Here is a 21,416-nt window from a genome sequence, read left to right as displayed (position 1 = left end):
CCATTTTACTGTAATTGCAAGTTGTCACTTAAAGTCTAATAATAAACCAGACATGATTCATTTAGGACCATGCTGCCTGAATAATCATTGTAACCGAGTAGATCGTAGTTGATTCTTCTTCATGGCTGGAGGGCTTTCCTTTCTTGACAGAGATCTCTTTAGAATGGACATCTCAAATACCGAATGACTCCAAAACAGAAGGACAATTGCCACTAAAATGGATAATAAAAGACCATAGGTAAATAAACAAATTGAACCATCTAAACAGTGTCACACATTAGTAAATACATGTTTTTATCCTCTTCATTTATTATTTAAATGTTTTACCCAGTATGTGAGCTCTAACTCACCTCCTAGGTTAGATACTGTACAGCAATATTGTTAAAAACTTAAACAAGATGTTTTGCCTTGAGACAGTATTTGACCTCTGTCATCACTCAGACTAAAGTAAATATTTACCTGTTGAACATACACATTGTGTGGAACACACCCAAGTTGTATTTTGTCCAGTCACATACAGAACTAAACTAAATGACTATTGTCGTAGATTAGTTTTCTTCCAAAACATTACACCAAGTATACACCAGTTTATTTACACATTGTTGGTGTATAGCTTATCCTGATTGTATAGCTGATCCTCATTCATAGCAGTGTTGATTTCACTGTCCTGAAACTCCTGAGAGTTGATGTAAAGAGTAGGAGGTTCATATTGTTTACAACAGATTGCATGTGATAGAAAGCTTTTGTAAAGGCAAGCCATTTCGGGATGGGCACCCCTCTTCAGTCATCTGTCTTAGTTTCGTCTGACATCAAATGGAATCTTGTTCAGCAGGAACAACTGACCTGGTGGCATGAAACATTCTTTCTCCTTGAGCAGTGTGCAGTAGTGTGGGTTGAGTCAGTGAGGTAGTGCAGAGCTCCAGAGACTCAGACCGAGACGGACACACTTCTTCTCTCACCCGCTCAGAAGAAGCTTCTTGTCATGGGGAGGATTGGCAAGGAGGTGTCAGGCCAGGTGCTGTCCATCATCGGCTTTGTGGGGGTATGTGTGACCTGTGGCATCCCCATGTGGAGGGTAACCACTTACATCGGCGCCAACATTGTGACTGGGCAGATTATCTGGGACGGACTGTGGATGAATTGCGTCATGCAGTCCACAGGACAGATGCAGTGCAAGATGAACGAGTCTGTGATGAGGCTGACACAGGACTTGCAGTCCGCTCGTGCCCTGGTCATAATCTCTGTCTTATTTTGCTTCATCGGCCTGGCCGTCACCTTTATTGGAGCCAAGTGCACCAGCTGCCTCGACAAAGACTCCTCCAAAGCTAAGGTGATGATCCTCGGAGGAATCTTACTGATAATCGGGGGAGTCCTTGTCCTCATTCCTGTCTGCTGGTCGGCAGCGACCACCATCACAGACTTTTCGAACCCTCTGACAATTGAGACCCAGAGAAGGGAACTCGGAGCCTCTATCTACATCGGTTGGGGTTCTGCAGCGCTGCTTTTTTTTGGAGGCATCATCCTCTGCACCTCCTGCCCACCTCAGCAGCCAATGTATGGGTACGGACCTACCTATGCTCAAGCTCCTATGTACCCTTACGCTGGCTCCATGATGAACCAAGGAAACTATGGCAAAGTATATGGTCCCCCACCCACATATTCTGGCGTACCAAGCTACATGCCCAGCAAACAGTATGCAGCGCCGGGACCATACTCTGCTGGAAGGTACCTCTGAAAAACTCAAAGGAACTGTAAAAATTTTTTTGCCTTTATGTTTCAAACAACTGTTTTGCCTGACTTTGCCTCGCAGAGTGTAACCATTGCACCCCTTTATTTACTAATGTACTTACATAGTAATTCAAGATCATAATTCTCGTAGATATGTACTTTTAGTGTGATTTTGGAAGAGTACATCTGTGCACCATTGCTTTAAGTTTGAGAAACAAATGATTTAGACATGTACATAGCTATTGTAAGAAGTCAGTATTTCTGGTTGATATTGAATGGATTTTAAAACATCAACTTCTCTTTTGTAAATAAAAATGATATACACAATATAAAACAATATATATTGTGAAGACTTGCTATATATTTGTGTTATTAATGATTTGCAATAAAAAAAAGTACAAATTAAGCTCCTTCTACAATGTGGTTATTTTAAGTTTCACAGGACGTAGTTACTGTTCTTAAAGAGTAAGCAAATGTTGAACTCCATGTTCAATATTAATCCAACAAATCAATTTAGGTCTTGATTCTGATGATTCTTTACAAAGGGGTCTTTTGGATTATTTAGTGATTTGTTTTTTGTCCCTTGTGGCAAAAATATAAGGAGAACATTGTGATTTAGAAGTGCCCTTTGAGTAGCATTTCATCTTCACATGGAGGGGCTGTGTATGATAATTGGCAATGCTCATTAGCCATGATCACTTTGAGCATTCCAGGAAGCCCCAAAATGACAAATCAAATGAAGTTTTAGATTCAACCCTGAGTCTGACTGAGACATGCATACTCGCACAGTTCAGCTCAGACATAAAAGGTACAGAGATTAAATGTTGTAGGATGTTCATAGTGCTGACCAGCTCCTGACTGGTACTGAACCATGCTGGACCTTGTTTATCTGTGAGTTATGTCAGTTGAGCCCTGTGGGCAGGGTGGTTAAGCTAATATAAGCTGATATTGTGCTGTAGTCGAAACAATTAGCACAGATGTACGTTTCCCCAAGACTGAATTGCTAAATTGTTTCCAGTCACAAACTTGGCACGGCAAGTATAACAGCATTCCACTACAGTCACATCTTAGTGCACCACGGGCACTGTGCCTTATCTGTAGTTCAACAAATCTGTGCGTGTGTATGTCTCACCGACATCTTAATAACCGACTGCATCATGGGCACTGTGCACTAGTTCTACAAAGAGTTAAAAACAAGCCTATAGTTGTGTATGGTAATCCAGCCAAAACATAGCCAAGACTACCATAGCTAGTCAAATATAAATCTCTAACTACGTTTACATTTCAAACCATAGCTTGTAAATAGCTTTTAAACATATTTAAACATATCTTTGTTTCAAGCTATGAATAAACTTAACACAAGCAATGTAACTTAACCAACGTAAAACAATGAATATATATAGATCAGTACTGTATATACATGTTAATCACAACTTCCAACTGTGAAGCTAAGAGATAAACAGGAATACACCATGCAAGACAAGGCAACTTCCGGTGATTGCCAACAAGATTTGTGATACGATGCAGATGGCTTATCTCAGTACCCTGAAACCAGACTCGGTAGACTGGTTTCCCCAGGTATAGCAAACCGAACACTTGGTCATTGGACAAGCATTGTTTGACTAGGGCTGTAAACATTCTTTTTTTGGGCCTTACATTCCTGAATGCCTGAAGATAGATGCACATCTCATCGAAACTGGTTGCCGTTCACATACGGATATACTAAAGCATCTGGTAAGACTGGAAAGCTGACAATTGGTTTCAGGTCAGGGGGAACAAAGTTGACTCCACCCCTGAAAGGACCTATCTATATAATCATACGACAGGAACCACAGGCTCATTGTCAACCATTCCAGTCCAAGTGAGCTGACATACTCTTCAACCTCTGCCTGTTTTTCGATCTACGAAAAGAGACAGAGAGACGTCAAAATGGTATCAATGGGAAGGCAAATGCTGGGCTTTGCCCTGTCTGTGGTCGGCTTTCTTGGAACAATCATTGTGTGCGCCCTCCCCATGTGGAAAGTCACAGCCTTCATCGGATCCAACATTGTGACTGCTCAGACCATCTGGGAAGGCCTATGGATGAACTGTGTGATTCAGAGTACCGGCCAGATGCAGTGCAAGATCTACGATTCTCTCCTGCAGCTGCCTCAGGACCTGCAGGCTGCCAGAGCTTTGGTGGTGATCTCCATTATCGCGTGTATCTTCGGCATCCTCCTAGGCATTGCTGGGGGGAAATGCAGCAACTTTGTGGAGGATGAAGTGTCCAAGGCCAAAGTGGCCATCGCCAGTGGCATCATCTTCATCTTGGGTGGTGTCCTCATCCTCATTCCAATTTGCTGGTCAACCAACACCATTATCCGGGACTTCTACAACCCCCTGCTGATCGATGCCCAGAGGAGAGAGCTGGGGGCTTCACTCTACATTGGCTGGGGCACAGCTGGACTTCTTATCCTTGGAGGAGCCCTTCTCGCCAGCTCCTGTCCGCCCAAAGAGGACAAGGCCTACCCAGTGAAGTACTCACAGGCAAGATCCACAGCCACCAGCAGAGCCTATGTCTGAACTAAGGACTGGTTAGGAAACAATGTTCTATATTTGTGTGGTTTTTGGTACTGCCCCACCTCTTCATAACCTTACCAGATATAGCAGAACATTGATTAAATAACTGCACTGAGATCTACTGTACTACGTAACTTGGAAGGATTGTCTCACACAGGATGCTGCTGAAGGAACTGAAAGGAATACTATTATTTACTTTAACTCACACCCAATGAATCTTTTAAAATATTGTTAATTAAAAGTAAAATGTACCTTCAACATAATTGTTCAGATTGTAGGTTTTGTACAGTATGTCATTAAATGTTTTGTAAAGAGCTGTTTGAATAAATGTGAATCAATGATTTAAGTTTTAAAGAAATGTTTCATTGTCTGGTAAACCTTCATTTTATCCTTTGTCTAAATGTCACTGAAGTAGTTTAGATACAGTCAGCAGAACAGTGAATTTTCAGTTTTAGTGAAACTTAAATGCTCAACTAAAGAAAATTGAAAGGCAGAAAGTCTGTTTTAAATTCCCAGAATGCAGAGAAGGCTTTTTGACCCTGGTATGAGACAGTTAAAGACAGTAGCCAATTACAGCATGGATATATAGAAGTCTTGAATCTGTCAGCCAAATACATGTAAACTAGAATTGGTTTAGTATGATATAAAAATAAATCAATTAATTTTAATCACATTTATATTCCTTCGTCATGGTCAACATGAAACTCATCTGACAAACTATGCAGATTTGAAACTGTTGGAATTCTCCAGCATCATCTGTGTAACAGAACCTCATTTGAGGTTCTTTACGCCTAATGAGGGAGGCCTTTACGCGATCGTTGTTCTCATATAATTTTGGGAACAACTCCCATATAATTTTGTGAATTGGAAACTTCACTGGTGGTCAAGTCCCCACACATCAGAGTAGATTCTCCTCAATCTCTACTTTCTCTCATCTGGTCCAATTAAAATGGAATGTACCCAAACCGGTTGGGGAGTGAAGCATACCGTGACTTCGGTGACAACATCTCTTGTGCTGGTTTGGAGGATTGGTGACTAAGGTGTGTCTGTAAAGTAAAGTATCTGTTAAACAAACCAAATTCTTGGTTTTATTCTCAGAATCTGTTGGTCCTGTCAGAGGGTTGGTTTAGACAATTTGACAAAGACAAAGAGGGCTTCGATATGCAAATAGATATGTTCACATGCTGTTTACTTGTTGTCCTGTTTACTTTTACATAAGAATACACCTTCTCCTTTGTTGGTGTTAACAAAGTTTCTGTAAGAGGATCGCCATCCCCAGTCAGGAGAAGAAAGGAAAACCTCACATTTATTGTTCTCAGTCACAAAAAACCTGGACTGGTATTCTGTGTATAGAAAACTAGAACCCCCCACTCCTTTCAATTGTATTAATTAAATGTACATAACACCTAATCAGCTTCTGAAATGCCCTCAAACGACCAGACAGGGAAGGACAGAGGTTCCGTTCAGAATGGCCTCAATTTGATTGCAGATGCTGGGCAGTGTCCTGGGCTTGTTCGGCTGGACAGGGGTGATACTTGTGTGTGGAATACCCATGTGGAAGGTCACTGCTTTCATCGGCAACAACATTGTCACAGCTCAGACTATCTAGGAGGGCATTTCAATGAGCTGCATGGTCCAGAGTACTGGACAGATGCAGTGTAAGGTCTACGACTCCATGCTGGCTCTGAGCTCTGACCTGCAGACTGCCCAATCTGTGGTGGTGGTATCCATTCTTACAGGCTTTGTCGACCTTCTTATGGCATTTGTTAGCAGCATGTGCACCAACTTTATTGTGGAGGAGGTGACAAAAACCAAGGTTATGGTAGTGGCCGGGATGGCACTTGTTATCAGTGGGATCTTGTATTTCATTCCTGTGTCTTGGATGACCAGCATCATCATCAGGGACTTCTACAAGATGCTGCATGCTATTATGGTTCTTCCCTTTGGCACTTATCTGGTTTTTCACAATGTATGCTTCATGTTTTGGCTGCCGCAAGGTTTGGGGCTATCTCGTTGTTATGATCAGTGACCTATGCTCTTTTGTGAAGCTCTCTCTTGGAAGTCGCTTTGGATAAAAGCGTCTGCTAAATGCATAAATGTAAATGTAAATGTACAACCCAATGCTTATTGATGCCCAGCGCAGGGAACTTGGAGTCTCACGCTATATGGGCTGGGTGGCCGGGACCATGCTGGTTGTGGTTGGGGGGCTTCTCTGGGGCTCCTGCCCCCACAATGAAGACAAAGCACCTTCTGTGAAATACCTGCTGGCCAAGTCCTCAGGAGGACATTCTAAAAAGCTCTCTGGGCTCTGACTCCACCCCAACAAAGACTTACATTTGAGTTTAAATTACAGGTGAATGTCAGTGATGACAAATTCAAGAAAAGCAATCTGTTGCAGAAAGGATTTTGCTGCTGCTTGCTGTTGAGAATGTAAAAAAAACCTTAAGTTTAAACTGTACTTGCATTTTATATAAAACAAATTTGATTTGAATTTAATAAACATGAATCATTCAAAAACATAAATCTATGCATTATTAAGATGTTTTACCAATTACCTAGATTGATATTTCTATGTGTTTACTATTACCAAAAAATAGGGTGTTGTCCAAACTTGTTCATCAAAAACTGAGTCATTCTCGTCACTGAGTCATTCTCGACTCACCTCGTCATTTTCATGTTTTTCACCAACCTGAACATGAGCAGGAAGTAAATGCTACCTTTATTGCCTAATGGTCCAAAATCACATCATGTGATTAACAGTTTCTACTTTCATAGTTCTCTAATTTGCTACGTATTATTGCTTTTAAGTCTATGGAAGGCCAATCTCAAAACAAAGATTCAGAACATTTATCCAACACAGGCAATGCCCAAAATAAAGAGTCACTCTAGATTATATATGAAATACTATTTTACAAAGGATTGAGTGCAAATGGCTTATACAAGAGCTATACAGTATAATACAAGTATTTGCTCGAGTGATACTCAAACAGTCCAAATGTAGGGGGCTCTCTAGTGGTTGGCGATACTGACACACAGTCGTTCAGTGTGATGATCTCTCAACAGAAACTGTGAAAAAAAAAATCCAGACGTCATAACAACATCAGCAATTTTGTGACGTTATCTGAGTGTTGCAATTATGGGAAGAGCCACTTACTTTCATGGAACTGACATAATGAATCATGAATCACCATGATGTACAGAACGTTTTTGAACATGTATAATGCTAATTATGGACTTAAACCTTACTATTGTGAATGACACAATCTCCCTTCTTATTATTGTACCCCAGGTTTCAGACTGTGGATATACCAACCTATGGCTCTCCAGGTGCTGGGCATTAGCTTGTCCATGATTGGATTAGCAGGGACCATACTGATCTGTGCCCTGCCCATGTGGAAGGTGACCGCATTCATAGGCCAACACCTGGTGGTCATGCAGGTCTTCTGGGAGGGCCTGTGGATGACATGTGTTTATGAGCACACAGGACAGATGCAGTGTAAGATCTACGATGCCTTGCTGGACCTGTCTCCTGACCTCCAGGCTGCCCGTGGCCTCATCTGTATCAGCCTGGTACTGGGCTGCCTGGCTTTCCTCATCTTCCTCCTGGGTGCCCGTTGTACCAACTGCCTGAGTCATCCCCGAGTGAAGGCTCGTGTGGTGCTATCCTCAGGGCTCACCTTCTCCCTTGCGGGCCTCACCACCGTGGTGGCTGTGTCTTGGACGGCAAACTCCATCATCAGGGACTTCCACAACCCACGGGTCCCTGAGGTTCTGAAGAAGGAGCTGGGGGCAGCTATCTATGTGGGCTGGGTAACCTCTGGCCTTCTGTTCTGTGGAGGGGCGCTGTTAAGTACCAGCTGCCCCCCTGAGAGGGTCAGATACTCTTCTAGCGGATATACACGGGCCAAAACGCCAACTTCCAGTGGCTATGCCATCAAGAACTATGTGTGAAGAGAATTTGTCTGAAAGTGAACTGGAAAGACATGTGACTTGTGTGCTTGTTTGGCATCATGTGTAGTCTCACACAAATTCCATGATGCAGTTTATGTTGAATTAGCAGCGTGGCAAGTTCAGGTCATCAATAATACAAAGGAATTAAAGGTTTCATAAAAAACAAGGTTCTTTTTTACGATAAACATCTTTGTTGTTTGTTATCCATGACCAAGGGGTTAGGAGGACATAACATTTAAGTCAACAGTATATTATTGCAGGCACTACTTTCACTGAGTTAACCACTTAATTATAAAATGTTTTTGCCTGTGTTGAATCTCAATGCAATTAATTGCAGATTGTGTTTTTTTCTAAAAGTACAGCCTGCTTTTAATGTGTTTTCATCTCTTCCAGTTATGATAGTAAACACTGTAGTCCAGTGGCGGTTCTAGACACATTTTACTGGAGGTGGCCAAGGGGGAGGGGCAGTGTTTAATCAGAGGGGCACATTAAAAAACGTAAACAAATGATATTTAAACATTAAATACTTTAATTTTGCTTTTCATTAAATTCATACAAACGGCTCTGGCTCTTGCTTCTCCAGCTCCTCAGCTCTCTCAATAACTTGATATGTTTCTCTAACTTTTTTATTTACTGGGGCAAAAAGATGGTTTATGGTGACTACTAGAAGATGAAAAACGTGTTTTATTCTGTCAGCTCAGGGGGGGCCACAAAGGGGGCCAGGCACATTTATACAGGGGCACTGGCCCCTGTAGGCCCCTGCTGTAGTCCTACAAATGTACATACATTAATCTTAAACGGTAGGGAGTAGGAAACCTTGATCTTAGTTACTCTTTTAGTTTTTTTTATAAATTAGAAACAAAGATTTGTTTTTCATTTTAAACCTTAGCAAGATAATACAATAAAATGGGAGTACTATATAAAATACAACACCACCTTGTCCTTGCCCTTTTCGCTCCTAAAAAGTCTGTAACAGCTGAAGATAGAATAATAAGAAGGGACTGACTTATCGTGGCCCACATAAACTGTTCAATAAAATCATTGTAACATTTCAGTTTCATAGGCCACAAAGCTGGTCGCCACTGTCTGAAGCACAGCCGCATCTTTGTTTGAGTTGCTGAGCAGCAAACCTGAAACTTGTTATGAAACTGTGGTGGAAAAACAGGGAGTTCCCTTTCATTCCCAGCTGCGGAGCTGCTCCACGCCCTCCTCTTCAGGAATGTGGGTAGACAAGTTTCATTTCGAACAGACATGCAAAACAAAGACAGACACACACACAGTTAACACACTTCCCATAAACACCACATTCTGTTCTGCTACAGTTGTCTCAGTTGGTAGGTCCACAAAGACCAAGGGGCTCGGGAATGCAGAGACAGCTAGAGATCGCTGCACAGGGTCTCGGAATTACAGGCTGGATCTGTGCCATCCTCACCCGCTGTCTGTCCCTGTGGAGAGTGAGTGGCACCCTGGGTAACACCACAGCCACGCTGCCCGCCTATTGGGATGGGGTATGGCTAGAATGGGACCACTGGGATCTACAGCATGATGGCAGCCTGCACTGCTCCTTTTACCAGTCCCTCATGTCTCTTTCTGGAAGCTTCCGCACTTGGAGAGCCCTTATCATGGCGGCAATTGGAGCTGGGGCTTTTGCTGTTGTCATGGGATTTGTTGGAGCGGTCTGGTTCCCCAAAATAGCCCAGGTGAAGGTAGTATCTGGTGGGGTCTTTGTTCTTGCTGGTATACTGCTGATGATTCCTTTAGCCTGGACATGTCATCACACAAGTCAACCACTGGAGGGAGTTGTGGCTCTACAAAGGGACTGGGGTGCTGCTCTGTACTTGGGGTGGATCTCTTTTGCTCTACTGGTAACAGGAGGAGGGTTTCTTATTACCAGATGCCCCACATATGAACCACGAGCTGAAGGAGAGAGAGAGCAGGAAGTACATTCTCCTCTTCATACAATTCACCGAACTGCTTTCACACAGAGCCAGTATGAGAGATCACTGCCCATCTGAGTAGATAACTATCTTTATGACAATAACTGAAGTACATCTATTGATATCATATATCGATATGTCCATTACTGTTGTGCGAATGATTGCATTGTAAAATCCCAACTGGCACTTGAGATGGGTGTATAGTGGGTGTGGGTGAGGAGTTTGGGGTACATGTTCAGCTTAATGGGATATCAATTGTTTTAGAATTGACTGTTTTCTGCTTTGGCTGACTTGAAGTTTGTCTTGTTTGGAAAAGGAAATCATTTTACTGCACCGATTAGTACCATTGGTACCACCATTTAAGAGGTGGTATCTACCTGATTGTAGTTATATCTACAGATAGTTGGAAGGATGTCTTAGTAATGTACTGTGAGATATCTTATATGCTTTCTATCACATTGTTTGGCATTCAGATATAATGACATTGACAACATTTTAATGTATAATTTGATCACTAAAATAATAAATACAATTCTACAATACATTGGTGTCTATTTGTTACATTTAATAAGGAGCTAATGCTTATTGTTTGAAAATATGGAACTTTGGCAAAATATGACTTAAATGGCACACCAGGTCAAATGAAAGGAAGGGTCAAAGCTATATTATAAACTAGCAGTCAACAATCAGTGCATTTAGGAAATAAAATGCCCTTTTAAAAGTTATTGAGTGATGGTCAACACAATGGGTAAAACCGTCCAATACTCTTCATGTTTCAAGCTGTGTTAATAAGTACATATCAGAAGTCTTACTGATGCATTCAAATGCCTAGTCTAGCCAGCAAAACACCCAAATTCAATGGAAATGATCCAGGGAAAGAAGAAAAATATTTATTTCAGATATATCTATTTAAATCATCTTCAGATATACAGGGGCCGAACACAAGAAGGGCACCATTGGTTTCTAATGGTTTCAAAATACCAGTCTCTTAATGACTTAGCAGTTTTCGGTGGAAGAGGACGGTACTTTAGTATGGATACACAGTCCTGGTTGGGGTTATGTTACAGGGCGGCTACTCCAGCCTCTCCTCTCCCTCCTCCACGTCTTTCAGGCTGAGCACCTCCAGGGACCCCCTGCCTTTGGTCTCACAGCGAATCATCTCATCGATCTCCCTGAAGCAGCCAGGGTCTACAAGACACACCTGAGGAAGGACGACAAATGAAGAGACGCAAGTTTATGAGAGTGAGAAGGAGAATAGTTGCATTGTTCCTTATAATACTTTCCAATGTTGCATGCTGCTTCTGGGAAACTTGAATCACTTGAATATAACTTTAACATACCCTTTTTAAGATATGGTTGATTGTTGACCCCTCTAAACAATGTCACAGTTAATGCTGCTCCAGCATGGCCCATATCTCACCATCTCCAGCTGCTCGTCAAAGTCCTCGCTCTCCACCACCTTAAGGAGGGGCTTCAGTTTCTCCTTCAGCCTCTTGCCTTCCTTAACTGGCAGAAGCAAACGGAGTCTCATGTGGGCCCTCTGAATTTGGATGGACTCCTTCAACTGTCTGATCACTTCCAGAGCCTGGACAAAGGAATGCTATTGTTAGCAGGATGATACCTTCCTAAAGCAAACTTAATAGAATTGTAAGGAAAATAGAAGACAGATTGCTACTTGCACACACAACTGTTTTCAAATGAGTCTATAATGTCAAGTGAAAGAGCATTCTAAGAGTAAGACTAGAACACATTACCACAAGTACAATCCTACCTGTTGCTTAGTGCTCTTGTTGGCTTTGACAGAATAGTGGATGTCCTTCATGGCCCGTTCTATGAGGTTCACTGTGTATGGACGTTTGGTCTCTGGGTTCACACATTTCTCGGCCACGATGGTCGCTATGTCTCTAAAACTAGTCTCCAACTGGCTTTGACGCTCCTTATCTGACACCTGGAGTTCCCCTTTAGCTAAAATCTGCAAGATGAAGAACAACAAATACTACTGCTAGTGGCATCTCACTGTATTACCACAATCATAACCTGTGACTGTTGTGAAAGTGATATTAAAGGAGTGGTTACTCCATTTGTACAATCCATTGCACTTACTTGTTTACAAATTTCGTTCAAGTCTTCTGTTCCAAAGGCGTTCGACAAGTCATCTTTCTTAGCAACCTGACCTTTGGAAACGTTGATGAAAACTGAATTGGTCTGCAAGACTTCATCCAGGTCCTTCTCTCTATCGGAACGTGGTCAAAATATGAAAAATCAATACATGTATAACAAGCTAGGCTAGCTAATAACCTTGGCGCGACAGCACAAACTCTGACTACTGTACAGTACACTGAACATCAAAATCCTAGGCTACTGTAGCTACCTCTAGCTAGCTGACTGGCCAAATAACATTACTTACGCTCCTGATCTCCAACTCATCACTTTATTCTTATAGCAGGCTATTTCAAATCGCTTCCCTCCTTTTTTCATCCTCACCACTGCCACGTTAGTAAGTCGAATTTGGTTTGTTGGCGTAAATATGGACATATTTTCCCTTGTAACGACAGAATGATCTGTCTCTTGGGATCAAAAAGCGTGGGTTGCTGTCGCTGCTCTGGTCTGCTATGAGTTCTCATTCAAGTTCCGGACTGAAACAACGAACAGGATAATAATATTCCGAGTTTACGGCTTCAGCACTTTAAAAAAACACTTTTTATTTTCAAACAATTACGGAGCCATAACAACCACCATACGTGGCTACAAAAATCGTTCTCATTTGTTTAGCAATACAGTAGAGCTATAAAGCGTGGTTCGGTAGGTGAATTGTGTATTACACTCAATTTATGGGGTCTATCGGTTTTAGCTGAGCTTTTTTATATACACTAATTTGGGAGAATTTTAATGTAAGATATTTAACTAAATATAGCAACAGATACGGATATATGCAAACATGTAGGCTACTGCTGTACACAATCTACAAAACAGTAAAAAACATGTGCGGTATAAACTCCAAATCCCAAAATGCATTTCTCACAATGATAGCAGTATGGCATCGTCTTGCTGATGATCTTTGATATAAAACGTTTGCTTGTAGTATTGTGTGCATTATTTACCTAAAAAGATAGACATTCAGTCGACAATGTTGCTGACTTTGACAGTAATTGTTTTGAATCTTGTCACCCATGTTTTTGGAACTGATAATGATGGTAAGTAAGCAGAAACAACTTGTTATCTCAAAGGTGAGATGAGGATACTTCTGCTCTTATCTACAGCACTAGATAGCTAGCTAGCTAACTTGCTATCCAGTAGACTACCTTGCCGTATCTAGCCTTTTTTTGTGTAAATGGAAGGCTTTCTTGAGCTTGGAAGTTTGAGAGTGGAATTACACATACGCACATTGCGCATATAACGTTAAGTCTGTTGACAGTTGCTACTCATGCAGCTAAAATTATAAACTTCCTGTATTTCAGCTTCCAGCAAAGCACGCAGTACCAGTGTGGGCTACTTTATTTCAGTATGGCAGAACAGGTTGTATTTGTACTCTGCGGCTGCCATCATCTTTGGAATATGGTTTTCTCTGAAGATGGCCTTGAAACAGGTTAGACTTGTCCTTTGTCATGTCTGCCTTTGCTGTGCACTGTGTCATCAACTTGGTCTGTCTGTTAAGTTGGTTGTTAAATAAATAAATTCAAATGTTTTAGATACTAGCGTGACAAACAGACAACCTACTGAATTCAAACTGGACACAGCTTCATATATTCAGCTGTGGCAGCATTAGGAGTTGAGAGTCATGCATCTGGGAGTCAGGTGGCTGAGCGGTAAGGGAATCGGGCTAGTAATCAGAAAGTTGCTGGTTCGATTCCCGGCTGTGCCAAATGACGTTGTGTCCTTGGGCAAGGCACTTCACCCTACTTGCCTCGAGGGGAATGTCCCTGTACTTACTGTACGTCGCTCTGGATAAGAGCGTTTGCTAAATGACTAAATGTAAATCTCTTTATCTCATCAGAGAAGTCTTTCAGACCAAGTGCGGCCTTGGCTATCCAAAGCAGTGAAAAAGAACAGCAACAACGTGGAGAAAGGAACTGTCACACATATATCTGGGGTGAAGATCTTTTTTGGATCACAGACCGGAACAGCCAAGGTATGATTGTTCAATAATTGGATATAAGTTAACAAGTAGTATCAGAGAGCTCTTATGCATTGTTTGAAAAGGGGTTTTACTCACTGCTTGTGAGAAAGGCATTTAATTTGTTGTATTTATAATACATCACATGTATTTCAATAGACAAACTTAAGTCAAAATTAAATAAACACATTAACCTAATATGGCAGTTTGTATCAAGTGTATGAGTGATGCCATCAACACCTAACCAAAATATGTCAATTCTGTATTGTAGTATTGATTGAAATAGCACCCTGAACTTAAGCACAAATCGGTAAAAGAAAATTGACGTTCATCAATAAACTCTTTGAGATGTGTAATTATTGTGGAGAAACCTATCTGTTGGCAAATGTCTAAACAAAACAAAAATCAAGGTGCTATCTCAAAGGGGTTTGCTAAGGAACTGGCAGATGAGGTGAAAGCATTGGGCTTGCCAGCTGAGGTGATCAACCTGAAAGATTACGATCCAGATGATAGACTTGCTGATGAGGTATGTTTTGTTACACTTTTTTCTATGTATAATTTCCTTCAGACCATTTACCATTGACCAACCCATTTTACATGATATTCTACCTACGTACTTGGGTGATTTTCAATATTCTGTATCAAGAACCAACCACAAAAAACGATTCAGTCTGAATTTCATGCCTATCATGATCCAAAGCTTCCCTCTAAATTGGCTTGTTCTTCAATCCATCAAATGGCTGGCACAGGGGAGAAATAGGTTATAGAATATTGTACCACCGGGGAAAGATTGATTATTTTCATCCGTATTCCTTTTTTGGGGGGCACTCGGCAGTATCTGAAAACTGAGTAGAAGAAGTGTGATGAGAGAGGAAATTGCAATTTATTCAAAGGGAACCGTGTCGTAATTCCTGAGAGTAAAATCAACCTGAAGCGACGCCTGACCGCCGGCATCCAGTATCAGGCTTTAGATTCAGTTACAGATGCCAAGTTATTCAGGCCCACTGATAAACTGATAAGTCTTTAGCCCCTCTGCCTTGACTAGCATGTATGTGAAGGAGCCTTTCTCCTTAGAAAAGTAAGGAACTATGGGCGAGAGAGAGAGAGAGAGAGAGAGAGAGAGAGAGAGAGAGAGAGAGAGAGAGAGAGAGAGAGAGAGAGAGAGAGAGAGAGAGAGAGAGAGAGAGAGAGAGAGAGAGAGAGAGAGAGAGAGAGAGAGAGAGAGAGAGAGAGAGAGAGAGAGAGAGAGAGAGAGAGAGAGAGAGAGAGAGAGAGAGAGAGAGAGAGAGAGAGAGAGAGAGAGAGAGAGAGAGAGAGAGAGAGAGAGAGAGAGAGAGAGAGAGAGAGAGAGAGAGAGAGAGAGAGAGAGAGAGAGAGAGAGAGAGAGCTGTCTGACCTCTGGGGCTCTGTTCATGGCTCAGCCTGAGAGTGGATCTCATTGCATCATAGTACACAGGTCTACATGGTGTTCCTTTTTCACTGATCAAATCTTAGTTTTACTCGGCATGCCTACTGAATATGCCTTTCCTGGCTCTGAATAATTCAACCCCTCTCAACCTTTTCTTTATAAATGACATATTCCATTTCATGTCTTTTACAACTGTTTGCTGCACTGCAAATTTTACGTGTTATCTCCCTTCAGTGCACAAACAAGTTTGTCTGCGTGTTCCTATTGGCCACCTACACTGATGGACAGCCTACAGAGAATGCCAAGTGGTTCTATAAGTGGCTGGACGAGGCATCCACTGACTTCAGATACGGGAAAACATACCTGAAGGGCTTGAGATATTCAGTGTTTGGGCTTGGAAACTCTGTTTACGTCAGCCATTACAACACGGTAGGAGACTGTTATACGAGAGGAAGTAACATCATTGATAGTTTGTGACTCTGCTTTGTGTCCCAATGTTTCCACCAATGGAGTTCCTGTAATGCCTCCTAGGGCTGTATTCACTAAACATCTAAATGGGCTTAAGGTAGCTTTCAACTTGTTGATTTAGGAGAAACTCTTAAAAACTTTACTGCAACTTGAGAGAACTCTTAGTGGTAATATCAAATGTTTTGTGAATATGGCCCTGATGTGTTGATTGTTAGTGGCATGTTCTCTGTTCATACTCTGAGTTGATCATTTTCTCAATCAATCAATTAATCAATCAATAATCAGTCAAACAAATTACCATCATTAATAGTCTTTGTCTTGCTTGTTTCAGCTCCTCATAATAGTAGGGTGCAAATATGTTTGCTCCTTTCCTCAGGTCAGTAAAAATGTGGACAAGTGGCTGTGGATGCTGAGCAGCGTCCGTATCCTCGCCAGAGGAGAGGGGGACTGCAACGTAGTGAATAGTCGCCACGGCAGCATCCAGGCTGACTTCCTGGTGTGGAAAGCAAAGTTCTTGGTGCGGCTCCAGGCCCTGTCCAAGGGAGAGCAGAAGGGCAGCTTGGGGAACTGTACCTGTAAGACCAAGAAGAAGAAGAAGAACCCGGAGCCACCAGAGGAGGAGCAGGCTCCTCCAGGAGCGCCCACCTTGGAGGTATTATGAAGTTGTGACTCATGCTCTTTGTCTCTTTAGTTTTTCTAAAGTGCAACATTAAATACTCTCTCAGGGAGACAGCAGTTTGCAACATAACTAGAATGCCTGTCTGTCTATGAGACTGGCCTCAGCAAGGGTCTGTAATCTGTTGCTATCTTATTAGCAAGTGCACTAGTAGTGCCGTTGTGTGTGTTTGATTATGTCATAGTGCTACAACTGCTAAAAGGAGCACAAAATTCTTGAAATCACATTGTTTTCTGTTGTGATAATGCCCTTCTGTCAATTGCTTCTTCAACTAATCCAGAACATTTTTACTGGTTTACAGGGTTTAATTAATTACTTGTAATTTCCTCTTGTTATTGTTATACTGGGTGTCATGGACATGTTATGGTAGGATTTAATAAGCAATACATCACTGCAGAGTTACCAAATGTTCATTTTGTATTGACAGATGTTTGGCACCTAAAGATATCATTGTAACACACACACACACACACACACACAAACACCATCTTCCTCACCTCTACTATACACAAACACACTCACACCCCCTCCTTGCACACATTGTCATGGTAACGTGCCTCTGAAACTCTTTCCTGTCTTTGACTAAGGCACTATACTCAGCAGGTGTGACATTCAACTGAAAAAGAGAGTAGGTCACTACCGTGGAGGTTAATCATTCTGATTTATCAAGAGCACATCCATTTAGCCTATCTTTAATCTTCCTGGAGACCATGTGGGGGAAAATCTTTTTTAATCAGACACGTACTGTGATTAATGCTTGAATGGCATAAATATGCATATGTTTTTTTATTTATTTAATCATGCGCCCCAACAAAAGATGGATTAATGATGTGTAATAAATGTGTCCCTTATGGGCCCCTGTGTTTAACTACGGAAGTGATTTTAGTTAGTTATGGAGTTATGCTCTTCAGAAAATCCTTGTGAAGTGAGAGGAGCCTCTTATCAACTCTCTCTCTCTCCCCCCACCCCCACCCACACACATATACTCCTCCAAACCCCCCCTCTGTGCCCCCCCCCCCCCCGCCTCCATCCATCCATGACAAGCTGTTCTGCCTCCTCTGACTCTGTTCACCTTTTCCCTGATCTCTCTTTTTTACCCCTCCTCCTTCATCTTTATCTCTCTCTGCAGGACAAGTTGGTGTACTCCAGTAGTGATGAGTCAGCTGGACAGGAGAAGAGGCCAGGCTCAGTCATAGATGTGGAGGACTTAGGGGACATCATGAACAGCCTCAAGAAAGTCAAGGTCAGACAGCAACCACACGCTGGCCAATGTACAGTTGGAGAGACAAAGCACCATGTGGCATTTTACATAATCTCTCTCTTTGCTTCAGTGCTGACGAGAGTATTCTACAATTCCTATCCGTCATTCAAACCTCTTTCAGTCTGTTATCATGTTCAAACATAGAATATACACTTTTGCGCAATTCAGTCAAAGGTCACCTAATCCTCCGATTTGCTATCAAGTGCTTTGGAAATGTAGCAACAGGGGTTAAAGGAGAGGAGTGAAAATAAGCTTAATTAACAGTTGCACCTTATCTGGCTGCTTTACAATGTTTGTTAAGACCTCAAATGGAGCACCAGCGTGGTCAGAGTCAGGAGTATAATACATGACTGTGTCAAGTAGAGGGAAAAAAGGAACGTGGTTTCATTGAAGGAAAAACCGGAGCACCAGATGGTTTGATAGACACCAGGACCAACGGGCGAAGCGGGAACTTGCGTAAGAGTGAGCTGTGAACGAGGACGCCCACTCTGCAGACTTGTGGGAATGAGTGACTCAAAAGAGAGCAGAGGCAACCATAATGATTCTCATGTAGTGACTGCTGGAGAAAGAGGGGAAAAGAAGGTGTAATAGATGCAAGTGTGTCTTTGCTCTTCCTGTTTTTCTGATTGACTAGTTATTTTTATTTTAGAATGTTAAAGATCTAAATGTCCACAAAGGATCTCCATTCAAACACACAAGTCACCCCTTGCAAATGAGTGCATACGAGTTTCTTTATCAACAGACTCATACCACCTCTGAAAGACAGGCCTAGATGGAACAACATTTTTGGTTTTAACATTAGGGGATGTGTTTTAATTGCATGCTCCTTTAGGCATGTAGTTGTAGATTGACTAATAAACATGTCTTTTTGGAAATTCATTGTGTGCCATACAGCATTCGTCAGACAGACAGGAAAGTGTTTGGACTGTTTGCAACTGACAGTCACTTCCCTGACTTGCATGGCATGTGTACTGCTGGACTAACAGTTTAAATGGCTGATTGATTTAATACATAGTACCTCGAATGGACAGAAATGCTCTATGAATACACTAAAAAGCCCCAAAACTCAATGATGCCCATCACTTTGCCCTTCCGTTTATCCAAACCTACAGGGATATCTCCTGGGCACCATCCTTGCTGTTTGACACTGACAGACAGGACCAAAATGCAATTGTCAAGTCTGCAGGGACAGCCATCACTCAAGACTAGTTTTGACCCATGTTCTTGACCATGATGTCTCTCTCTCCATGTCACCTCACAACTTCAAAAATTGCTTTTGGAGCAAGAAGTTATTTTCCCTCAATTTTAGCTGACGTGTTTTCCTAAGGCGAATTAGTGCGAGTTTGCTTGTCACAGGTGTGAAAGTTCTAGATCATCAGGGAATGGTTTGTGTTTGTGTGTATATGTGTGTTCCTGATCATGGTTATAGCTTACATGTAAGTGAATATATAGTATGTATAACTTTTCAAAAAATGTAAAGAAAGATTTGCTAGGTACAGCCTTCAGTGCCAGTGAACATTCAGATTTCAGTTTTGTTCTATATTTAGTATCTTAACTCTGTGCTCCATCCAAGCCATCAGTTATTCCTCTGTAACTTTTTAATTCACTCAATCATCCAAAGTTTAATGAGAAGTAGAAACCGAGAGGGGAACATAGTTTTAATGTCAGGGTTGTTAAGGCATGTGCCAGTTCTACTACTTGGTGTTGTCAGAAGCAGTGTTTTTCAGGTAGCTAAATGTGTCAAGCAGACAACTGACAAGACTGTGGGCGAGTGAAGCTAATTATATACAATATATATGTATTGCAAAAAAAAAACAGCTTATCCTAAAATGCTATTGTTTGTTGGTATTGTGTGCTATAAGAAATGAATTAATCTACTGTAAACAAACTCTGAATCCAGAAGATAATGATTGGCACAATTAGTATTGTGTAGCCAACCTTGAACTACCGTTAAGTGGGTTGTTACTTGCTGTGTGTCTTTATTCCAAAATGTCACATTGTAGTTGATACCCTCCAGAAACTGAGGTAGTCTTTCACCCAAGACATAAACTCAGAGATTATTGACAATTGTAGTCCTTGGGTGTCAATTACTGTTGATGTATTGATCCTGGCAGTTAATTCTAATGTACATTGATTTTGCTTGTTACTTGCATCATTTCCATTAGAGCCCTGCATTGATTCACATGATGAATCACTTCAGAAAATAGCCTCTCACGCATGTTCATCATTTGAAACACAAAGTCCTTTGAGGCTTTCTGCTACTGACAGATTTGCTTTAGAACTGCTGTTGTCGACTTTTGCTGGGACTTGTGCCAGATAGTGAGTACAGAATGGATCTCCAGCCTCAATGCTCAGCTGTTTTTCTGGGTTAGGGTTGTTAGTTGACAACTGTCAGTAGGGGTAAAGGGAAGTTGATAGGTTTCTATGTGGCTCAAATAAGGGTCCTTTTCAGATCTAGTCATTGTATTTTTTGCCAGATACAGAAGGTAGACAAAACACTTAGTCAAGTTATTAAACTGCCAATGTACAGTACTTTGAGTCTAACCTCACATCAACAACTTTGCATAGACCCAAGATGGGCATTTGGATATTATCATGCATGGTAGAACAGGTACATATATCATAGCTATTTGTAGATAACCTGTCCATTGAAAATACTGTATTAACTTAAGTGTAGATAATCCATCAACTACGTTAAGGTGTTGCCATGGAGCCTTTTATGTGTCTAGTGAAGTAGAACAGTTTAAACAAAAGGGGGGCAGTAGTAGTCACAGCTGGAGAGGGACAGCTTTGTTGTGTCTGCCCGTCATCATGGATGTGTGTCAGCCTTACCCAGACCTGCCAGGCCTTGGTGGAATGTCGCAGCCTGTTTGTTTCAACTGTCTTTTCTTTGTTTGCGGCTGTCTCTGTTCCTTTCCCTTTCTCTCACTCCCCCTCAACTGTTCTCTTTTCCTCTTCTTCTCTGGCTTCATCATGAAACCTTCCACCTGACCACACTCACTCACTTTCTCTTCCTAGTTGTTTATCTCTGGGCCCACTCCTCCATCCCGTACCCAAACTTTCTCGATCCCTCCCTCCCTCCCTCCCTCCCGCTGACCGCCTGTGTCAGGCCTGTCTCACGCTTGGGATACAGAGCGCAGCCCTCTACTGAGAGATGACCCTGTTCTGTCACTCCTTACAGGCTTATTCATGACTTGGAATCTGCAAGCTCTTCTTGTGGGCGCTGAGTATATGCTGTACCCTCTCTGAATACACAAATATAATAATAACATAATTACCTGCCATATAGTATCTGTACAAATACTCAGATGAAG

General features: G+C 41.8%; 6 protein-coding genes and 1 pseudogene across 6 annotated transcripts in view; 6 read left to right on the top strand and 1 right to left on the bottom strand.

Annotated features, from left to right (window-relative positions):
* Window positions 1-872: 872 nt before the first annotated feature.
* Window positions 873-2,134, top strand: cldnf (claudin f). Its single transcript, XM_084673561.1, has one exon. It carries the CDS (start codon window positions 983-985, stop codon window positions 1,733-1,735), a length of 753 nt encoding a protein of 250 aa, XP_084529687.1. The 5' UTR covers window positions 873-982; the 3' UTR covers window positions 1,736-2,134.
* A 1,450-nt stretch (window positions 2,135-3,584) lies between these two features.
* Window positions 3,585-4,628, top strand: LOC146257386 (claudin-4-like). Its single transcript, XM_084673564.1, has one exon. It carries the CDS (start codon window positions 3,658-3,660, stop codon window positions 4,288-4,290), a length of 633 nt encoding a protein of 210 aa, XP_084529690.1. The 5' UTR covers window positions 3,585-3,657; the 3' UTR covers window positions 4,291-4,628.
* Window positions 4,629-5,755: 1,127 nt separating this feature from the next.
* Window positions 5,756-6,627, top strand: LOC146257385 (claudin-4-like; annotated as a pseudogene).
* Window positions 6,628-7,602: 975 nt separating this feature from the next.
* cldnj (claudin j) lies at window positions 7,603-8,238 on the top strand. The gene has a single exon (XM_084673997.1). The coding sequence runs from the start codon at window positions 7,603-7,605 to the stop codon at window positions 8,236-8,238; it is 636 nt and encodes a 211-aa protein (XP_084530123.1).
* A 1,326-nt stretch (window positions 8,239-9,564) lies between these two features.
* LOC146257383 (claudin-4-like) lies at window positions 9,565-10,802 on the top strand. Its single transcript, XM_084673597.1, has one exon. It carries the CDS (start codon window positions 9,603-9,605, stop codon window positions 10,251-10,253), a length of 651 nt encoding a protein of 216 aa, XP_084529723.1. The 5' UTR covers window positions 9,565-9,602; the 3' UTR covers window positions 10,254-10,802.
* A 249-nt stretch (window positions 10,803-11,051) lies between these two features.
* sbds (SBDS ribosome maturation factor) lies at window positions 11,052-12,889 on the bottom strand. The gene is made up of 5 exons (XM_084673595.1): window positions 12,583-12,889; window positions 12,279-12,408; window positions 11,947-12,147; window positions 11,596-11,760; window positions 11,052-11,376 (listed from the first exon to the last, which is right to left on the bottom strand). The coding sequence occupies exons 1-5, from the start codon at window positions 12,708-12,710 to the stop codon at window positions 11,248-11,250; spliced, it is 753 nt and encodes a 250-aa protein (XP_084529721.1). The 5' UTR covers window positions 12,711-12,889; the 3' UTR covers window positions 11,052-11,247.
* A 127-nt stretch (window positions 12,890-13,016) lies between these two features.
* The window catches only part of tyw1 (tRNA-yW synthesizing protein 1 homolog (S. cerevisiae)), a 38,358-nt gene continuing 29,958 nt past the window's right edge, over window positions 13,017-21,416 (top strand). The window contains 7 exon segments of the mRNA XM_084673594.1: window positions 13,017-13,369; window positions 13,634-13,761; window positions 14,170-14,304; window positions 14,714-14,815; window positions 15,932-16,126; window positions 16,542-16,817; window positions 17,971-18,084. Of these exon segments, the coding sequence (XP_084529720.1) occupies window positions 13,303-13,369; window positions 13,634-13,761; window positions 14,170-14,304; window positions 14,714-14,815; window positions 15,932-16,126; window positions 16,542-16,817; window positions 17,971-18,084 (1,017 nt within the window). The 5' untranslated portion in view covers window positions 13,017-13,302.

The sequence above is a fragment of the Hypomesus nipponensis genome, chromosome 15 (genome assembly GCF_054491055.1).
Source record: "Hypomesus nipponensis isolate SF chromosome 15, ASM5449105v1, whole genome shotgun sequence".
NCBI classification, from domain to species: Eukaryota; Metazoa; Chordata; class Actinopteri; order Osmeriformes; family Osmeridae; genus Hypomesus; species Hypomesus nipponensis.
The sequence above is the reverse complement of the archived record's forward strand: the minus strand, read 5'-3'. Positions and strand labels throughout refer to the sequence as shown.